At 39.2% G+C, this 21,322-nt stretch overlaps 1 protein-coding gene across 2 annotated transcripts in view; it reads left to right on the top strand.

Moving 5' to 3' along the window:
• The window catches only part of si:ch211-180a12.2 (uncharacterized), a 70,241-nt gene that overhangs the window by 22,846 nt on the left and 26,073 nt on the right, over positions 1-21,322 (top strand). Inside the window, exons 6-7 of one of the 2 annotated variants that reach the window (XM_036946698.2) lie at positions 18,472-18,633; positions 20,081-20,314. In XM_036946698.2, the coding sequence (XP_036802593.2) occupies positions 18,472-18,633; positions 20,081-20,314 (396 nt within the window). Of the gene's footprint in view, positions 1-18,471; positions 18,634-19,978; positions 20,315-21,322 lie in introns of both variants that reach the window. The other variant, XM_036946697.2, reaches the window with a different exon arrangement.

Raw genomic sequence — 21,322 nt, 5'->3', positions numbered from 1 at the left:
CCCAGACCCCCACATGCATATGTGTTTGAACGCACGCACACACACACCTCACTCCCCTTCTTGGGGTTGCCAATACACAGTTGAAGTTGGAAGTTTACATACACTTCCGTTGGAGTCATTAAAACTTGTTTTTCAACCGTTCCACAAATTTCTTGTTAACAAACTATAGTTTTGGCAAGTCGGTTAGGACATCTACTTTGTGCATGACACAAGTAATTTTTCCACAAATAATGTTTACACACATTATTTCACTTATAGTTCACTGTATCACAATTCCAGTGGGTCAGAAGGTTAGATACACTAAGTTGACTGTGCCTTTTAAACAGCTTGGAAAATTCCAGAAAACGATGTCATGGATTTAGAAGCTTCTGATAGGCTAATTGACATCCTTTGAGTCAATTGGAGGTGTACCTGTGGATGTATTTCAAGGCCTACCTTCAAACTCGGTGCCTCTTTGCTTGACATCATGGGAAAATCAAAAGAAATCAGCAAAGACTTTAGAAAAAAATGTACATGTCTGGTTTATCCTTGGGCGCAAGTTCCAAATGCCTGAAGGTACCATGTTCATCTGTTCAAACAATAGTACGCAAGTATAAACACCATGGGATCACGCAGCCGTCATACCGCTCAAGAAGGAGATGAGTTCTGTCTCCTAGAGATTAACGTACTTTGGTACGAAAGTGCAAATCAATCCCAGAACAGCAAATTACCTTGGGAAGATGCTGGAGGAAACAGGTACAAAAGTATCTGTTTCCACAGTAAAACGAGTCCTATATCACCATAACCTGAAAGGCCACTCAGCAAGGAAGAAGCCACTGCTTCAAAACCACCATAAAAAAAGCCAGACTGCGGCTTGCAACTGATCATGGGGACAAAGATTGTACTTTTTGGAGAAATGTCCTCTGGTCTGATGAAACAAAAATAAAACTGTTTGGCCATAATGACCATCGTTATGTTTGGAGGAAAAAGAGGGAGGCTTGCAAGCAGAAAATCACCATCCCAACCGTGAAGCACAGGAGTGGCCGCATCATGTTGTGGGGGTGTTTTGCTGCAGGAGGGACTGGTGCACTTCACAAAATAGATGGCTTCATGAGGAAGGAACATTATGTGGATATATTGAAGCAACATCTCAAGTCATCAGTCAGGAAGTTAAAGCTTGGTCGCAAATGGATCTTCCAATTTCACAATGACCCCAAGCATACTTCCAAAGTTGTGGCAAAATGGCTTAAGGACAACCAAGTCAAGGTATTGGAATTGCCATCACAAAGCCCTGACCTTAATCCTATAAAAATTTGTGGGCAGAACTGAAAAAGCGTGTGCAAGCAAAGAGGCTTACAAACCTGACTCAGTTACACCAGCTCTGTCAGTAGGAATGGGCCAAAATTCACCCAGCTTATTGTGGGAAGGTTGTGGAAGGCTACCTGAAACGTTTGCGCCAAGTTAAAAAATTTAACGGCAATGCTACCAAATACTAAATGAGTGTATGTAATCTTCTGACCCACTGGGAATGTGATGAAAGAAATAAAATCTGAAATAAATCATTCTCTCTACTATTATTCTGACATTTCACATTATTAAAATAAAGTGGTGATCCTACCTGACCAAAGACAGGGAATTTTTATTAGGATTAAATGTCAGGAATTGGGAAACTGAGTTTAAATCCATTTGGCTTAGGTGTATGTAAACTTCTGACTTCAACTGTAATCTTTCCCCCATTAGAACTACACCTGTTGACATTCTCACAAACAATCACAACATTGTTTCAGTAATATATAGAACTTTTCTCGCAGCTCTGGTATATAAAGCTTTTTTGAGGCCTTGCAAACAATTAATTCTGTGGCAACACAATGACCAAATGATATACTGTATGTGAGGCTCTTGATCATATCTTTGATCACGACACTGGTGAGGATGAGAGAGGCCAGGAAACTGACAGTGAAGATGCATTAGAGGAGGAAGTGTCAGTAGTTGATGACAACAAAGAATATGATCCAGACCAAGAGACATCCGATGTGGAACAATTTAGTGATGAGAAAGAGGGCCCTGTTGAGGTTTTTGTTACATTCCGGTCAAAAATGGGAATTTGTCCTGGTCTTCATCCCCACCTGAGAGGAGAGGTCGGCTGAAATGTTATCTGGATGACCCCAGAGCCAACGAGATACGCCATATCCCGGGTTGATTACATAAAATCCTGCCACTATTTCGAAACAAATGTCATTGTTTAACTTTGACACAAAGTACTCTGTGATAAATAGCACAATGTGTTTAATCTGAGTATTTGTTATAGTCAAAATAATCCATACATTATGCAACTCAAAAACGAGTTGTATGAGCTCTGGTCAATGAGGCCTACAGGCCATAAATAGCAAATTGAAGTTCAAAACTTCTGTCATTTGAGATGGACTGGTGCTACATATAGAGCCGGTTTCCCGGAAACAGATTAAGACTAGTCCTGGACTAAAAAGCATGTTCAATGGAAATTATTGGCACCCCTGTTTTCAATACCTCACCTTGCGAGGTTAACAGCATTGAGCCTTTCTCTAAAATGTTTTATGAGATTGGAGAACACTTGGGAGGGGTCTTAGACCATTCCTCCATACAGAATATTTCCAGATCCTTGATAGATTTTTTCTGTACTTATGGGCTGCCCTCTCCAATTCAAACCACAATGGGCTTTAAGTCCAGAGGCAGAGATGGCCATTGAAAAATGTTTATTTTGTGGTCAATTATGGCATTTCTTTGTGGATTTGGATGTGTGCTTGGGGTTATTGTCTTGCTAAAAGATATACTTGCGGCCAAGTTTCAGCCTCCTGCCAGAGGCAACCAGATTTTTAGCTAACATGTCCTGGTGCTGGGTAGTTCATAATGCTGTTGACCTTGAAGGATAAGTTTTACAATGAAATCTCTATTTTGGATGTAAATGGCATGTTATAGAAAGGTTCAGACACATTGTTTTGGTGACTTCACTTGATTTTGAGAAGCTTACCCCAAACTGCAAATCAACTCCTCATCCTAATTGTGTAGTATGGGTGCCCTTAAAAACATGAACAAATACGTCCTTTTAGAAAAAGCAAAGCTCTCATCATAGTGATGCAGGTCTGTAGTTGTACACATGAAATTGTGTCATTCCGAACTTTATCCGCAATGTCATATTCCCTTTTGTGCAACTAGAGCCATTTCCTCAATACAGCTGTTCCATTCTCCGTGTAGCCTGCTACTACAGGTAACTGCCAAAATAAAGAAAACACCAACATAAAGTGTCTTAATAGGCGTTAACCCAAAATGAGCTGCCAGAACAGCATCAATGCGCCTTGGCATAGATTCTAGACGTGTATAGATTCTCAATGTGTATAAGCGCCCCATGCTTTCAATATGCTTTTCCTTTATTTTGGCAGTTACCTGTAGAATAAGGGAGAGCTATTGCTCAAGTCGCAACAAAATGGAATATAACGCTACGGATAAAGTTCGAAATTACACAATAAAAATGTAAAAATTACGATTTGATTTGATCTTTTATAAACAGTACAATACATACACATACAAATGACAACATCAACTACATCAAACCTGCTCAGACCCACTAACACACAGCCCATCTCCAGCGCCCGCATCATTTTCCGCCACATGGCCTGAAACTGCACCATTTTTTGTTTCTCTAAGTAGCCTACACACTTTCAATATTTAAATAATAAATCATTTTATTTTTCCATTGTGTTAATGATGGCAGATTTATTGATTTCCAAATCTTTAGTATACGCTTTTTTAAAGATAAGTTATGAGAAGAGGATCGTCCAACCCATCGGGTATCTCACTACACGCCACTGTGCCACGTCTTGAAACATGCAGACCGATGGATTAAAAGTACGTTTACATTGTAATACTTCTGACAGCCAACTTTCTTACTCCGCCCACAATTTCTGGACGTTGAAGTATTCCTTGAAAGCATTGGTTAATTAGTCATTATTAGTTTTACACTTAAGACATGACTCTGCTGTTGTGCTGTATAATTTCTGAATTTTGTCTCTTGTATCATACATTCTTGGATATGATATCTGCAAGGTGTTATATATCTTCCCTATCATATGAACATCCTATTCTGACTCAAATAGTATTCCCTCAAGGTTGCACTGATGTCTGAATGATTTCAAAATGAAATGTAGTTACAGTATATGTAACATTTAAGTTGTATGTATTTTAAACCATCTACATTGGTCAGTCCAAAATTACTTTTTAATACTGTCTTGGAAATAAAGGTATTTCCTATTACCAAGTCATTTACAGTTTCTATGCCTTTAGTTTCCATGTGCACCAATTTATTGGTGAATTCTGAAAAGTGGATTGTTTTATAAGGTGTTTTTAGGAAGACATATTGGTTTTTGTCAAATATGTTTTATTTGATTCCATATTGTTATACCGTTCTTACCTATGACGTTGTTAATGTTCTTAGCTTAATCTTTTGAAAATAGACATGTCAAAATATTCTGGGGATGAGCATGCATGTCTAAAATATGTAACCATTGCTCCTCTTTAGTGCATTTTATATATGTCGCAAGTAAAAGCCTTGGGTAGCGAGTTGATCCAATTCCAAGGTTAAAACCACCCTCAGACTTAGGGAGATGTAAAATGTTCCTTTTTATTCTTTAAATTTTATTTGCCCACACGAACTCTGTTATGACGGAGTATACTTTTTTGGAGTATACTTTTTCGGTGGGGTAATTGGTATTACTGAAAATAAATACAAAAACTTTGGTTGCCATGCTGTTCTAAAAGAAGTTTATTATACCTGTAAGATTTATTGGAAGATGTATTCTATTTAATTAGATCTGCTTTCATATTGTTGACTAATGGAATACAATCATCTTTATATATTTCGTTTGTTGTCACTGATTAAGATCCTAAGTTGTTATTTCGTTTTTTCCACCTACATTTTATATCCAGAATTTTTTGGGTATTCAGATTTATTTATTTTTAGCAAAGGGGGTATTGAGTTTTCAATATTGGTCAGGTATATCAAGACCATCATCATCATCATCATCATCATCATCATCATCATCATCATCATCATCAAACAGTTTTAGTTTATAGGGGCCTCTCGAGTGGCACAGTGGTCTAGCTGTGCCACTAGAGATCCTGGTTCGAGTCCAGGCTCTGTTGCAGCCGGCCGCGACTGGGAGACCCATGGGGCGACGCACAATTAGCCCAGCGTCATCCGAGTTAGGGGAGGGTTTGGCCGGCAGGGATGCTCCTGTACCATTGCGCACTAGCGACTCCTGTGGCGGGCCGGGTGCAATGCATGCTGACATGGTTGGCAGGTGTACGGTGTTTCCTTTGACACATTGGTGCGGCAGGCTTCTGGGTTAAGCGGGCTTTGTGTCAAGAAGTTGTGTTTCGGAGGACTCTCCTGAGTCCGTTCGGGAGTTGCAGCGATGGGACAAGACTACCAATTTGGATATCACGAAAAAGGGGTAAAAAAAGCTTTATTTTAATTCATGTTTACCAATACTGTCACGTTTGGATCCTGTCTAATTCTTTCTGCAAGTGATTCAATGAGGGGGGATAGGGGACATTCCAGCCTTGTGCCCCTTTCTAAAGCATTTTTTTTCTTTAGGGCATTTATACAAGAAGGCACTCTCCAGTTATACAGTAAGGCACTCTCCAGATTTTCTTGTTTTAAATATAACTGAAATTACTGTTTCATACATGGAACTGGGAATTAGTCAATTGAGTGACGTGTTGTCATTTGTGTAAATAGGGGGGCTACTTTGTCCCAAAATGTTGAATAGAATTATATGGGAAAGCCATCCATTCCTGGTGCTTTTCTCCGTGTGAATGTTTTAACAGTATCTAATATTACTTATTGGGTAAAGATTTTTTATGGACTTTATTTAAGATAGTGATTTATTTTTCTTTCATTTTAATTTCTAAATCAGATTAAATTTTTGCAGAGCATGAGATTGTAATCCCCCTAATATATGCCTTAGCTTCCCAAATTATATCGGGGGTCTGCTTTTCTCTGTTCTCCATGTCTACATTTGTAATGGTAAAAGTGTAGATTTTTTTTTTTTTATGTACATTTCGGGTCCAGAAGATGCATTCTGTTCATTCTCCAAACTCAGTTGCTAAGTGTATGTTTTATTGCTGTAATTAAATATGATACTGGAGAATGATCCGATCACTATATGATACATTTTTTTATCTAGTAAATTGTTTAGTGCATTTTTGGAAATATAAATGTAGTCAGTTCTTCAATAGCTTTTCTTACTTTGAGAAATAAAGGAATAGTATTTTGTAATTAAGTGATAATGTCTGAGAAGACAATTTTTTGAGGATTTATTGGCATGGGTGTTGTTAGGCCTGAGGCGAACTTGAGGGCTGGCAAACCGTGCCAATATATCCTCCAAACATCAGCTTCATCACTTTTATACAACGGGTCACCTAAATATTCAAATAATGATTGACATTTTCAATAAAAACTTTATTTTAAATGTATTAAAACTATTTAATCATTCCACAAGATATAGTCCCGATACAAATCTAAGGTTGCTACCCAAGCCGGCTGGTCGTTCGTTCTATCGGTTCGGTTGCTGGAGAAGCGACCCAGTCGTTCAGTCTTTTTGTTCTGTATCTATGAACCCGACCCAGTTGTTCATTCTAAATGTTCCATTGCCATTCTGGCTGACAACATTCTTATCCCTTGCTTGTTAGCTAGCCAGCTACGGCTAATTTACAGTCACATCAAATATTGCAGCCAGAATAACAACAAAGTAACTGCATTTGCATTTGTTTAAGTAGTTATCTAGTGACATTTAATTGGATACATCCATAACAATGAGCTAATGAGGCATGACATCGCCAGGCATAGAAAATGTGCTCGCTCGTCAGGACACTGTTGTTCAGAGTAGCTATCCAACAACACAGCTAACACAATCACTTCAAACTGAAGCTGAAAGACGGCAAACTAGCTGCACTTTGTTTCGTAATAAAAAAAATTAAATTGACATTTCTTTGTAAATATCCATAAAAATTATGCCAGCTGATTCATGATTTCGACTGGTTAAGAAACGCTGGCTGCCTGTCTGTTTCGTCCCGACTCCCGACATGTTCATTACCACAGTATGGGACAGCTGGAGAACGAATTTGAATATTGAAACAATTTTGCAAATGTCAGAGAGACAGACAGCAAGGTTTATACAAATCTATGCTTTTAAAAGCAAAATGTTAGTCTAAAAGAAATGAGATCATGTCTAGATGCTTTTAATAGTGGAGATCAAGTTTATAAATTGCTTGGCTAGGCTGAGACAGTGGATTGCACAGTCAGATGGAACAAAGTAAATAGGAATTTTAACGTCATAGATTTATCCGGTGGTGACTTGTGTAATAGACCGGCTGGAATGCGGTTTTAACCAATCAGCATTCAGGATTAGACCCACCCATTGTATATTTGGAAATGAATGCCCTAAAGTTGGTATATCCACACCTCGTGGAAATCTAATTAGCGTAATACACAATTCCTTGTAAAAATCTGTCAGTTTAAGCTAGAGACATCTGCGTCTCAATCCACTGCATCCGCCGATGTCGCACTTCTGCATCTGCCATGAAAGGTGACAGAGCTAGAGTGATATTTGTCAGACCATGAGACATCCCGAATTCGGTCTTCTCACAAAATTGTCTGTGGTGTCCGAACAGTCTGACCGAACACAATGATGCTCTCCATTTTGCTCTACGACCCCCACAAAGTCTTGGGACTGTCTGAAGTTGGTACAGCCGATCTGCCAACTTCTGGCTGTATCATTCAAACCGTTTAGGTGACACACTAATATATTAGTGGAAAGGTGAGGCTCTCACAAACACGTCAGTTGTTTTGGTCTAAGATGCCCACAGGCCTCAGGCCTCAGGATTCGTCTGAAGGTTCCTAGGTAGCAGTTGAAAAAAAGCATGGAAGTAAAGACCGTTTAGTGCCAAAAATAAGGGGTTAAATACATTAAGGGGTATTTAGGGGTTAAATACATCTTTCTTATATCTCTCAGATATCTCTCAGATATAGGACAGACTCATCAGAACAAACTTCCTTTAGGGGGGGGGACTATCTGATCTTCCATGTAGTGAATCTGTTATTCAATGCGTTTGTATAGGATAATAGCAGTAAAGCAAAATTATCCTTGGTATGACCTTCTTAAAACAGTTTCATATAGCTTAGTATGACCAGGTTTAAACAGGGCTTTGACTGTAATGGGATAATAATCTCCAGGGGTCCTGTAAATTATTTGTAGAAATGACATTTTTCAGCCTCTTTGGAGGCTCCCACAATGTGCCTTTTTTATTATTACGTCTGTCAATCTAATCGAATGTATAATTTAGGTCACCTGCTAAAATAATATTTCCCATCTGGATTTGATCTAATATAGCTTAGATTTGCAATGAGAACAATGTCTATTTTCACCATTTTAAGGTAAAATTCAACATTCAAAAACATCCTTCTTGGTCAATGTGCTGGGATATAAGGGAATTGTATAGTCTTCTTTTTCAGGATGCCTACACCTCTGCTGATACAACAGTAGGTGGCATCATAGGTCTCTCCAACCCAGCTCCTCTTTGAATGTTCATTTTCTGCGTTTTAAAAATGTAATTCTTGCAAGAAAACCACATCTACTGAGAATATCTTTAAGTGTTTGAGACCCATATGCTTTCTTTTTTCATCGTGGAGCCCGTGCACATTCCCTGTGATAAATTGGATTTTGTTGGTCTTGTATCAAATCAAAGTTAACCTTATTTGTTCCGTCTATCATTGAAAAACCAAGTACAACATTTTAGCAGACGTGACATATGAGCGTGGTCGGCATTCCATAAAATGGGAGGATAATAGAATAAAAACATAGTTATTGTAAACATTACATAAATAGAGCATGTGGGCTGAGAAGACATATTTTATGTCTTTGTACTTGAGGCGCCATGCCTTTTTTTAGGGCTTTTTAGCTTGGACTGACCACCTTGATTCGGTCTTATGTAGCAACATTTGAAATTGTGTTTTTTTGCATTGGATAAAAGTAGAGACTCAGAGCTAGAAAATTGTATTTCATACACTGCAGTTGAGGAACAATTGGAAAGAACTTATGCTTTGAAAGTTTATAAACTTGTAACCCAACTTTTGAGAAAATGGCCCTTGAATGTTTCAATACACCTACTGGAGAGCTCTTCTTTGTCTACACCCACTCAGCATCGCTCACACCCATCTCGTTAAGGATTCACATGTGAGGCCATGTGGTAAACACTAGCTATATACAGTGCCTTGCGAAAGTATTCGGCCCCCTTGAACTTTGCAACCTTTTGCCACATTTCAGGCTTCAAACATAAAGATATAAAACTGTATTTTTTTGTGAAGAATCAACAACAAGTGGGACACAATCATGAAGTGGAACGACATTTATTGGATATTTCAAACTTTTTTAACAAATCAAAAACTGAAAAATTGGGCGTGCAAAATTATTCAGCCCCTTTACTTTCAGTGCAGCAAACTCGCTCCAGAAGTTCAGTGAGGATCTCTGAATGATCCAATGTTGACCTAAATGACTAATGATGATAAATACAATCCACCTGTGTGTAATCAAGTCTCCGTATAAATGCACCTGCACTGTGATAGTCTCAGAGGTCCGTTAAAAGCGCAGAGAGCATCATGAAGAACAAGGAACACACCAGGCAGGTCCGAGATACTGTTGTGAAGAAGTTTTGGATACAAAAAGATTTCCTAAGCTTTAAACATCCCAAGGAGCACTGTGCAAGCGATAATATTGAAATGGAAGGAGTATCAGACCATTGCAAATCTACCAAGACCTGGCCGTCCCTCTAAACTTTCAGCTCATACAAGGAGAAGACTGATCAGAGATGCAGCCAAGAGGCCCATGATCACTCTGGATGAACTGCAGAGATCTACAGCTGAGGTGGGAGACTCTGTCCATAGGACAACAATCAGTCATATATTGCACAAATCTGGCCTTTATGGAAGAGTGGCAAGAAGAAAGCCATTTCTTAAAGATATCCATAAAAAGTGTAATTTAAAGTTTGCCACAAGCCACCTGGGAGACACACCAAACATGTGGAAGAAGGTGCTCTGGTCAGATGAAACCAAAATTGAACTTTTTGGCAACAATGCAAGACGTTATGTTTGGCGTAAAAGCAACACAGCTGAACACACCATCCCCACTGTCAAACATGGTGGCAGCATCATGGTTTGGGCCTGCTTTTCTTCAGCAGGGACAGGGAAGATGGTTAAAATTGATGGGTAGATGGATGGAGCCAAATACAGGACCATTCTGGAAGAACCTGATGGAGTCTGCAAAAGACCTGAGACTGGGACGGAGATTTGTCTTCCAACAAGACAATGATCCAAAACATAAAGCAAAATCTACAATGGAATGGTTCAAAAATAAACATATCCAGGTGTTAGAATGGCCAAGTCAAAGTCCAGACCTGAATCCAATCGAGAATCTGTGGAAAGAACTGAAAACTGCTGTTCACAAATGCTCTCCATCACACCTCACTGAGCGCGAGCTGTTTTGCAAGGAGGAATGGGAAAAAATGTCAGTCTCTCGATGTGCAAAACTGATAGACATACCCCAAGCGACTTACAGCTGTAATCGCAGCAAAAGGTGGCGCTACAAAGTATTAACTTAAGGGGGCTGAATAATTTTGCACGCCCAATTTTTCAGTTTTTGATTTGTTAAACAAGTTTGAAATATCCAATAAATGTCGTTCCACTTCATGATTGTGTCCCACTTGTTGTTGATTCTTCACAAAAAAATACAGTTTTATATATTTATGTTTGAAGCCTGAAATGTGGCAAAAGGTCGCAAAGTTCAAGGGGGACGAATACTTTCGCAAGGCACAGTACACCTTTGCCAAATACATTTAAACTCCGTTTTTCATAAATCCTGACATATAATCCAAGTAAAAATTCCCTGTTTTAGGTCAGTTAGGATCACCACTTTATTTTAAGATTGTGAAATGTCAGATTAATACTAGAGATTTTTTTTTTTATTTCAGCATTTATTTTTCATCACATTCCCAGTGGGTCAGAAGATTACATACACTCAATTACTATTTGGAAGCATTGCCTTTAAATTTAACTTGGGTCAAATATTTTGGGTAGCCTTCCACAAGCTTCCCACAATAAGTTGGGTGTCACGACTTCCGCCGAAGTCCGGTCCTCCTTGTTCGGGCGGCGGTTGGCGTCGCCGGTCTTCTAGCCATCATCGATCCACTTTTCATTTTTCATGTGTTTTGTCTTGTTTTTCCTCACACCTGGTCTCAATTCCCTCAATTACTTGTTGTATATTTAACCCTCTGTTCCCCCCATGTCTTTGTGTGGGATTGTTTATTGTAAGTGCACGTTTTCTCTGGTGCGCAACGGGTTTAGTACCCATTTGTTTGTTTTTCTGGATTCCGGTGGTTTTCTGAATAAAACTGCTCCGTTGATTACCCTGTTTTGCTTTCCTGCGCCTGACTTCCCTGCCGCCAGTTACACACTCCCTTACATTGGGTGAATTTTGGCCCATTCCTCCTGGCAGAGCTGGTATAATTGAGTCCGATTTGTAGGCCTCCTTGCTTTTTCACGCTTTTTCAGTTCTGCCCAAACAATTTCTATAGGATTGAGATCAGGGCTTTGTGATGGCCACTCCAAAACCTTGACTTTGTTGTCCTTTAGCCATTTTGCCACAACTTTGGAAGTATGCTTGGGGTCATTGGCCATTTGGAAGAACAATTTGCAACCAAGCTTTAACTTCCTGACTGATGTCTTGAGACCTTTCAATATATCCACATAATGTTCCTACCTCATGATGCCATCTATTTTGAGAAGTGCACCAGGCCCTCCTGCAGCAAAGCACCCCCACAACATGATGCTGCCACTCCCGTGCTTCACGGTTGGGATGGTGTTCTTCGGCTTGCAAGCATCCCCCCTTTTTCCTCCAAACATAACAATGCTCATTATGGCCAAACAGTTCTATTTTTGTTTCATCAGACCAGAGGACATTTCTCCAAAAAGTACGATCTTTGTCCCCATGAGCAGTTGCAAACCGTAGTCTGGCTTTTTTATGACGGTTTTGGAGCCGTGGCTTCTTCCTTGCTGAGCGGCCTTTCAGGTTATATTGATATAGGACGCATTTTACTGTGGATATAGATACTTTTGTACCTTTTCCTCCAGCATCTTCACAAGGTCCTTTGCTGTTGTTCTGGCATGGATTTGCACTTTTCGCACCAAAGTACGTTCATTTCTAGGAGACAGAACGTGTCTCCTTCCTGAGCGGTATGACGGCTGCATGGTCCCATGGTGTTTATTCTTGCGTACTATTGTTTGTACCGATGAACGTGGTGCCTTCAGGCATTTGGAAATTGCTCCCAAGGATGAACCAGACTTGTGGAGGTCTACAATTATTTTTCTGAGGTCTTGGCTGGTTTCTTTTGATTTTCCCATGATGTCAAGCAAGTTTGAAGGTAGGCCTTGAAATACATCTACAGGTACACCTCCAATTGACTCAAAGGATGTAATTTAGCTTATTAGAAGTATCTAAAGCCATGACATCTTTTTCTGGAATTTTCCAAGCTGTTTAAAGGCACAGTCAACTTAGTGTATGTAAACTTCTGACCCACTGGAATTGTGATAGTGAATACAAAGTGAAATAATCTGTCTGTAGATGTCCTAACCGACTTGCCAAAACTATAGTTTGTTAACAAGAAATTTGTGGAGTGGTTGAAACACGAGTTTTAATGACTCTAACCTAAGTGTATGTAAACTTCTGACTTCAACTGTACATCAATCAATTATTGACAATGAATGACTTACATAGCATATATTTCCTCTTTTATACTGTATTTTCAGTGTCTGTGTATATCTCATTGGCATTGGCTAATTCTATCGTTACATCCTAGAGAAGAACAGTTACTTGGGGACAATATAGTTTAGATTGTGTTAGGGGGAGAGGGAAGGAATATGGTCTCAATTAACGATAAGCTGGTTTTGGGCATCACTGTATGCAGCCTAGTGTTCTTATCAGTTTTTTTTTCCAGTTTTACCTCTCCTCAGGGTACTAGGCTCTCTCTCAACTTGCAAGGTTTCCTGCAGCCTGTTCTGGGCTTCATCGGTGCTTGTGTACTCCATTCTCTGTTTCTTCGCCTTCGGGTATGCACAATATTTTCATATTATTTTGTCTTGATCAGTTCATCTTCTAAAGTTTGTTTGTTTGTACCTTTTGTTTCCAGAAGGCCAATTTTTGTTATCTTGTTCGTCCACACGCCCACCCTGTATATGCATATCTGACACAATAGACTACTTTCTTTTCGAGCAAATCGTATTTTTTAACAACAGATTGTAACAATTTGTTTGTTTTGGTGAGCATTGACAGCATTTTAGCTATGCTTTCCTGGATATCCTTTATCTGTGTGTTGCTTTCATTTGCATCTGCAAGTTGTTCTTTGTCTTTTCCTCTAAGGGAAGCCATGGCAAATTGGGTTCGAGGCTCAGCGTCACTTTAATTAAAGATTGGTTCGCTATTGTGTATAACTGACCGCTCACTCTATCCTGTTGCAGTACACCATATTAACGCCGTAAAATTGTACATGACGGTAGAGTTACAGTCACCTCCTCTTATGCACTCTGAACATGTTTTAGCAGTACTCAACTCGTTTATGATTATCAGGTCACTAATAGACTGGTACTCTGGGCTCTATTGTCCCTCTAAGCACTCTGATATCTATGCAAATGAAATTGAAAATCACGTCAAACACTTATCATCAAAACACTATGTGCTTTTAAAACTGACCTCACTGTGATTGATACATTTGAAGTAAGAAGTTCAACAACAGGTTGAAACGGAGTGGAAAAAGTAGGCTTTGAAACAACATCCACAAGGACTAACACAACAAAATGTACAGTGCTTTCTAAGGTGATGATTAATGCAAAAGACCCATATGCATGTTAGAGCGTAGGCATACACAGGCCTATAATTATTGTGCATTTGTATTTGATTTTGTATTTGATTTTGAATAGGGGCATTTTTCTAAATATTTTCATGATTAATAGGCTGACAGTTAACTTTAGCAACAGAATATCTCACCACTGTGCATTTCCATCCCCTCCCCTCTCTCCTTAATTTCTTTCTCCAGCGAGAGACAGTTAACAGTTTAATTAAATATGTTTCGTTGTTACTAGCGATGTTCCCAAACAGATTTCACTTGGATTCCCTAATTAAGCAATGGGTAGCTGCAGGAATAGGTTTGAGAGACCATGGAATAGCCTACAGAGTTTGGGCAAAATATGACCTGTCGCTTAGCGAAATAACCAGAGTAGCCTACCTGACATGAGTGAAAAGCATGGGCGGGAAAGTGGCCTCCATTCTGTATTCAAGTGCATATGGATGACATACCTTTTTTCTCTTGCATCTGTTCCAGCCCATTTAATAATGGGCTATTCTAAATCTAAACTAATTTGACATATTAGTAAAGACGAGATATGATCTCTTGAAGAGAGAACAGCTGTGCAGCCTAAGGCAAGGAACAGAGCATAAGCTTTTTTTGCGACTTCTCAAATCATCAATAGCCTATAGTCGCATCATGCAGCCCATATACTGTATATTTTGATTTCTAAGGCATTCTATGGTTTAAATCCTTCACAACTAAAGTAGCCAAATAACTCAATCTAACATCTAGAACCTGTTTCAAATGATCACTTTTACGCTCAACATAGGCACTTCATATGTGCACTACCATACAGTGGGGCAAAAAAGTATTTAGTCAGCCACCAATTGTGACTAAATACTTTTTTGCCCCACTGTATGGTAGGCCAAGTCATGTTCTGTTCTTCTGAAATACATTTTCTTCATGTCATAATGTTTCTTTAGAGCTGCCTAAAATAAATAATGGATTTATTGTGATGGTGTATATTATCAAATAGATTTATTCAAATATTTTAATGTAGATGTCCCAAAGGCGCCAATCAGCAGTTTCTATGCGTGGAGGCTAAATGTGTTCATGTTAATTAACGGTCAATTACCTTGAAACGGGCAGACCTTTGCATGACAGCCACAGCCGTAATCCCGGTTGCTCTGGGATATATTGTTCTATCGATTTTAAAGACTTAAACTATGTTGTCTGGTTTCTGCATATAATCATACTTTTGATGGTACAAAACGGAGATACTATCTCCCATGTGTCCTATCGGTACAACATCTTAAGACCTGCATCATTATACTGAGAACTTTGCAGTTTCTTAAAGGACATATTTCACTGTTTTTGGAGACTTTATTCATGTTTTTCCATACCACACAATGAGGATGAGTAAGGGATTTCCTGTTTGGTAAGTTTCTCCAAAAGTGAAATCACTAAAAGTTATCTGGACCCTTCTATAACATTCAAAAAATATTTTGTTGTAAAAAAAAAGGGAACTTCTCCTTTAACAGTGGAACCGCCATAGGCCAACCCCCACTGAAGTTTTTTTTTTTTTTTTTTGACTTTTCCAAAATGTTTATTTTAAATTGAATTTTTTTCAGAAGGACATTGGTACCCTAATTAGCATTGGTACCCTAATGTTAATGCACCTTTCTCACCTCACTGAATGAAAAAAAATGGATGAATGGGCGATAATTATGCACATTACTTCACAATTGAATTTAAATTAGCCTAAATGAATGATAAGGAGGGTGAAGAGGTTGATTTTAATTTAGAAAGTGTAATGATGAGTTTGTTATGCCTATTTATCATTGGCGCTCATGTTAATAATTTGACTGCGCGTCTTGCAGGTTGATACCATTCTTTGTTGTACTTTGTAAAAAAAAAAAAGAGGCTGTTACGGGACTGCTTTATTAACTATAAAGCCATTACAAATCACATTTATTGTAAAAAAAAAACTACAACATGCTACGTGTTTTTTCGGATTTTGGCTACATGCTACATACAGGCTACATACATTGTTTTTTGGTTTTCTAATGTTACCTAAGACCAACCAAATTATTATTCTTCCGATAGCATAAATTACATTTATTTATTAGACTGTTAGAATGTTGATGCGTCATTGGCTAGAAGAATTAGCTTTTTTCACTAGGACTTTGTAGAATTATACAAATATATCAAATGTATTTATATAGCCCTTATTACATCAGCTCATATATCAAAGTGCTGTACAGAAACCCAGCCTAAAACCCCAAACAATAAGCAATGCAGGTGTAGAAGCACGGTGGCTAGGAAAAACTCCCTAGAAAGGCCAAAACCTAGGAAGAAAACAGGCTATGAGGGGTGGCCAGTCCTCTTCTGGCTGTGCCGGGTGGAGATTGTAACAGAACATGGCCAAGATGTTCAAATGTTCATAAATGACCAGCATGGTCTAAAAATAATAATAATCACAGTAGTTGTCGAGGGTGCAACAAGTCAGCACCTCAGGAGTAAATGTCAGTTAGCTTTTCATAGCCGATCATTCAGTGTCATGTTCGTTGTATGGATGAGACCAAGGTGCAGCGTGACATGAATACATCTTCTTATTTAATGAAACGAAGAACACTTAAACAAACCTACAAAACAACAAAACTAACGTGAAGATATATATGATAAGTGCAGACACAGGCAACTAACACATAGACGTAGATAATCACCCACGAAATACTCAAGGACTATGGCTGTCCAAATATGGTTCCCAATCAGAGACAACAATAAACAGCTGCCTCTAATTGAGAACCAATCTAGGCAACCATAGACATACAAACCCCTAGACTGTTCCCAACCCTGAGAGAGAGAGAGAGAGAGAGAGAGAGAGAGAGAGAGAGAGAGAGAGAGAGAGAGAGAGAGAGAGAGAGAGAGAGAGAGAGAGAGAGAGAGAGAGAGAGAGAGAGAGAGAGAGAGAGAGAGAGAGAGAGAGAGAGAGAGAGAGAGAGAGAGAGAGAGAGAGAGAGAGAGAGAGAGAGAGAGAGAGAGAGAGAGAGAGAGAGAGAGAGAGAGAGAGAGAGAGAGAGAGAGAGAGAGAGAGAGAGAGAGAGAGAGAGAGAGAGAGAGAGAGAGAGAGAGAGAGAGAGAGAGAGAGAGAGAGAGAGAGAGAGAGAGAGAGAGAGAGAGAGAGAGAGAGAGAGAGAGAGAGAGAGAGAGAGAGAGAACTTAAATTCACACAGGACACCGGATAAGACAGGAGAAATGCTCCAGATATAAGACTGACCCTAGCCCCCCGACACACCAACTACTGCAGCATAAATACTGGAGGCTGAGACAGGAGAGGTCAGGAGACACTGTGGCCCCATCCGATGATACCCCCGCACAGGGCCAAACAGGCAGGATATAACCCCACTCACTTGGCCAAAGCACAGCCCCCACACCACTAGAGGGATATCTTCCACCACCAACTTACCATCCTGAGACGAGGCCGAGTATAGCCCAGAAAGATCTCCGCCATGGCACAACCCAAGGAGGGGCGCCAACCCCCCCAATATCCTTGACTCTATTTAGGGAAATAACCATTCTTGTTATATTTTTACACTAATATATTTCCACAAATATTTCTTGATACAATTCATGGTTTACAATTGCTTATCTGCAATTTATTGAGCCTTGGTGCTTATGTTTGCTCACCTTGTGTGTTGATATGCATCTGATCAGTATGCTAAATAGGACGCCCGGCAATGTTGTCTAGTGGATACTTAAAGGCTGAAAGGCCAGGTGGTTCTAGTGTTAACAAGGGCCCCAGGACCACTGGAAGCAAGATGGCCCCATAATATTAAAGATACACCACCTGATTTTACAGTAGGTGTGGGCTACTTTTCTGCATATGCATCTTTCTTTTGAAGCAAAACCCAGCACTGGTGTGAGTGGCCAAAGGGCTATATTTTCATGGTGCTATGGTCAGATTACATGAAAATAGAGCTCTTTGGTCATGCACACCAGTGGTGGATTTTGTGTCGAAGGAAAGATGCATATGCAGAAAAAGTACCCCATACTTACTGTAACATCATGTGGTGGATCTCTGATGTTATGGTGCTATTTTGTGCTACCGGTCTTGGGGCCCTTGTTAATGTCAACAGCATCATGAATCTTACCCAGTACCAGGACATTTTAGCCAAAAACCTGGTTGCCTCTGCCAGGAAGCTAAAGCTTGGCCTCAAGTGAATCTTCCAGCAAGACAATAACTCCAAGCACACGTCAAAATCCACAAATAAATTGTTAATTAACCACAAAATCAACATTTTGCAATGGTCATTTCAATCTCTGGACTTGTAGTTTGAACCTGTAGTTTGAGTTGAAGAGAGCAGTCCATAAACGCAGATGCAGGATAGTATTTTTTTCCCTCATCTTTATCAAGGGTGCCATAATTTCAGACCCCACTGTATGTATATAATTGCACTTTTATTATGAAGTTTTGTAACATGACTAGTCTCAGAAAATTGTGTTCATATCACCACTGACATATATCTCCCTCTCCTCTCTCTCTGTCCCTCGTTCCCTCCCCAGAGAAGCAGAAGTTTCTAAATGTATCGGGGATCATTCTGCCTCCCCGGGTCATTGTGGGTCAGAAGGGCAGGGTGACCATCAGTGTGGAGGGGAGGAGGGTGGACAGGGTCCAGACCACCTGGTTTCTCAATGACACCCCCATTTCAGACACCTCACACACAGGTAGAGCCAAACCACAATATGTTACATAACATATTGTAAGCTTTATTCTAAGACATTTTAGAGGCCCATTCATGATTATAATATGTTATAAAGCATTATACTATTATAAAGCATCATAGCATTATATACACTCTATAACATGTATTTGGACAGTGAAGTTACATGTTTTAATGGGGCTTTAATGTGGCTATGTATATTAACTAGTCAAAAGTTTAGCATTTGGTCCCATATTCCTTGCACACAATGGCTACATCAAGCTTGTTGGATGCATTTGCAGTTTGTTTTGGTTGTGTTTCAGATTATGTCTTGTGTCATTTTGGAGCCACTTTTATTGTTAGAGTAAGAATAAGAAATGTTTCTGAACACTTACATTCATGTGGATGCTACTATGATTATGAAAAATCATGACTAGATCGTGAAAAATGATGAGTGAGAAAGTTAGAGTCACATATATCATACTGCCCCCCCCCCCCCCCCTGAAAAAATTGCGAACCTCCCCTGTTAGTAATAGTGAGAGGTTAGCATGTTTTGTTGTAGCCTCTTTAACATTAACCCTCATCGTTATTCATGATTCATTCATGAGTTTTCCTAATTATGGCATAAGAGGAATTAATTTAGATGTGTTCAGAAACATTTGATCTACTCACTTAGAAAGAATATTACTGCTTATTCACCCTTCAGTTACGATTGGGCAAAAAACGATTGGACTTCTTCAAGTAGGGGGGGGGGGGGGGTAGATGCATAAAATAAGTGCTTTCAATTTAAAATGGTAAACGGATATGTATGAAAATATCTTCAAATTAATGGTGACACTCTGTACTGTTGCCTCATATGAAACATTTGATTTCAAATCCAAAATGCTGGAGTATAGAGACAAATTGAAAATGCTTCACTGTCCAAATGCATATTGTGTTGAGTGTATATACACATAGAGCCAGACCACAATTTCTCTTTCGGTAACACTTTAATTACAGCCTACAGGTATAAAACATTATTATACAGTTAGAATGTATTGTAAGACATGTCATATGCATGTATTATGTCTTATTATCATCTCATAATGATCCTGACTGAATAACTGACAGAATTTGTATAGAATTTTCAGCCAGTTTAAAATGTCCTTCATAGAGAGACAACAGTAGGCACCATAAAGGCACATACAAGTTATAAAGTATTATACAAGTAATTATACAAGGACTTTTAATTAAGTGAAGTATTACTTTATTTTGTCATTTATTTAGCATTTTGCCTTTGTTCAGTACATTATCTTAAGTAACTCGTTGCCTTTTGTTTTTTTTCATGACATAATTCTACTAACAAATATTGTCCAACATCAAATGACCAGAATCCCGTCCCACATTCAAAGCGTACGCTAACAACACTAACTTTCTCCGTAACCAACTAAGCACCATGCTTCTACCCTACGGTCTCACTTTCACCTCCCCAGTCTCGGAGAAGGGTCCTCTGCTGCCCTCTGGTGGCGACGTGGGCTATTACAAACTGCACACCCAGGGCCCGCTGCACTCGACGGGGGACAGCAGCAAGCAGCGACTGCTGTCCTCGCTCTCCTTCATCCCCCTGATCTCCATCCACAAGGGTGCGGTGTTCAAGTGCCAGGTGTCTTATGTGGGGAAAGACCAGGTTGTGGTGGAGAGGGTGTCAGACAAGTTCACCATATTAGGTAAGGGACAGCTCTCGCAACAGGGTTTGTGTCAATTTTCTTCAATTCAGGAAATTTTATTGAATTAAAATGGAATTGAATACATCCCTGTCTCTTTTACAGAAACACTGTATTTTACTTTTTCTCTTCCTTCTGTCTCAGTCTACAGTGTCTTCAGAAAGTATTCATACCCCTGGACTTATTCCACATTATAGCCTGAATTCAAAATGGATTAAATAAAATAAAAATGGCACCCATGTACACACAATACCCCATAATGAGAAAGTGAAAACATGTTTTTATATATTTTTGCAAATTGATTGATCGAGAAATAACTCATTTACATATTAAAATCACCTTTGGCAGTGATTACAGCTGTGAGTCTTTCTGGTTAAGTCTCTAAGAGCTTTCCACTCTCGGATTGTACAAAACTAGCATATTATTATTTTTTAAATTCTTCAGGCTCTCTCAAGTTGGTTGTTGATCATTGCTAGAAAGCCATTTTCAAATCTTGCCATAGATTTTCAAGTAGATTTAAGTAAAAACTGTAACTAAGGCACTTAGGAACATTCAATGTTGTCTTTCTTGGTAAGCAACCCCAGTGTATATTTGACTTTGTGTTTTAGGTTATTGTCCTGCTGAAATAAAAATTTGTCTCAGTGTCTGTTGGAAAGCACACTGAACCAGGCTTTCATCTAGGATTTTGCCTGTGCTTAGCTCTATTCCATTTATTTTTATCCCACCCAAAAACCCTAGTCCTTGTCGATGATAAGCATACCCATAACATGATGCAGCCACCACAATGCTTGAAAATATGATGTTGTGTTAGATTTGCCCCAAAATTAATGTTTTGTATTCAGGACAAAGTTAATTTCTTTGGCACATTTTTCTGCAGTTCTACTTTAGTGTCTTATTGCAAATAGGATGCATGTTTTGGAATATTTTTATTCTGTACAGGCTTCATTCTTTTCACTCAGTCATTTAGGTTGCTATTGTGGAGTAACTACAATGATCCATCCTCAGGTTTCT

Source organism: Oncorhynchus mykiss, chromosome 16 (genome assembly GCF_057628025.1).
Source record: "Oncorhynchus mykiss isolate SJ-2025 chromosome 16, ASM5762802v1, whole genome shotgun sequence".
NCBI classification, from domain to species: Eukaryota; Metazoa; Chordata; class Actinopteri; order Salmoniformes; family Salmonidae; genus Oncorhynchus; species Oncorhynchus mykiss.
This window is presented reverse-complemented; position numbering and strand designations above follow the sequence as displayed.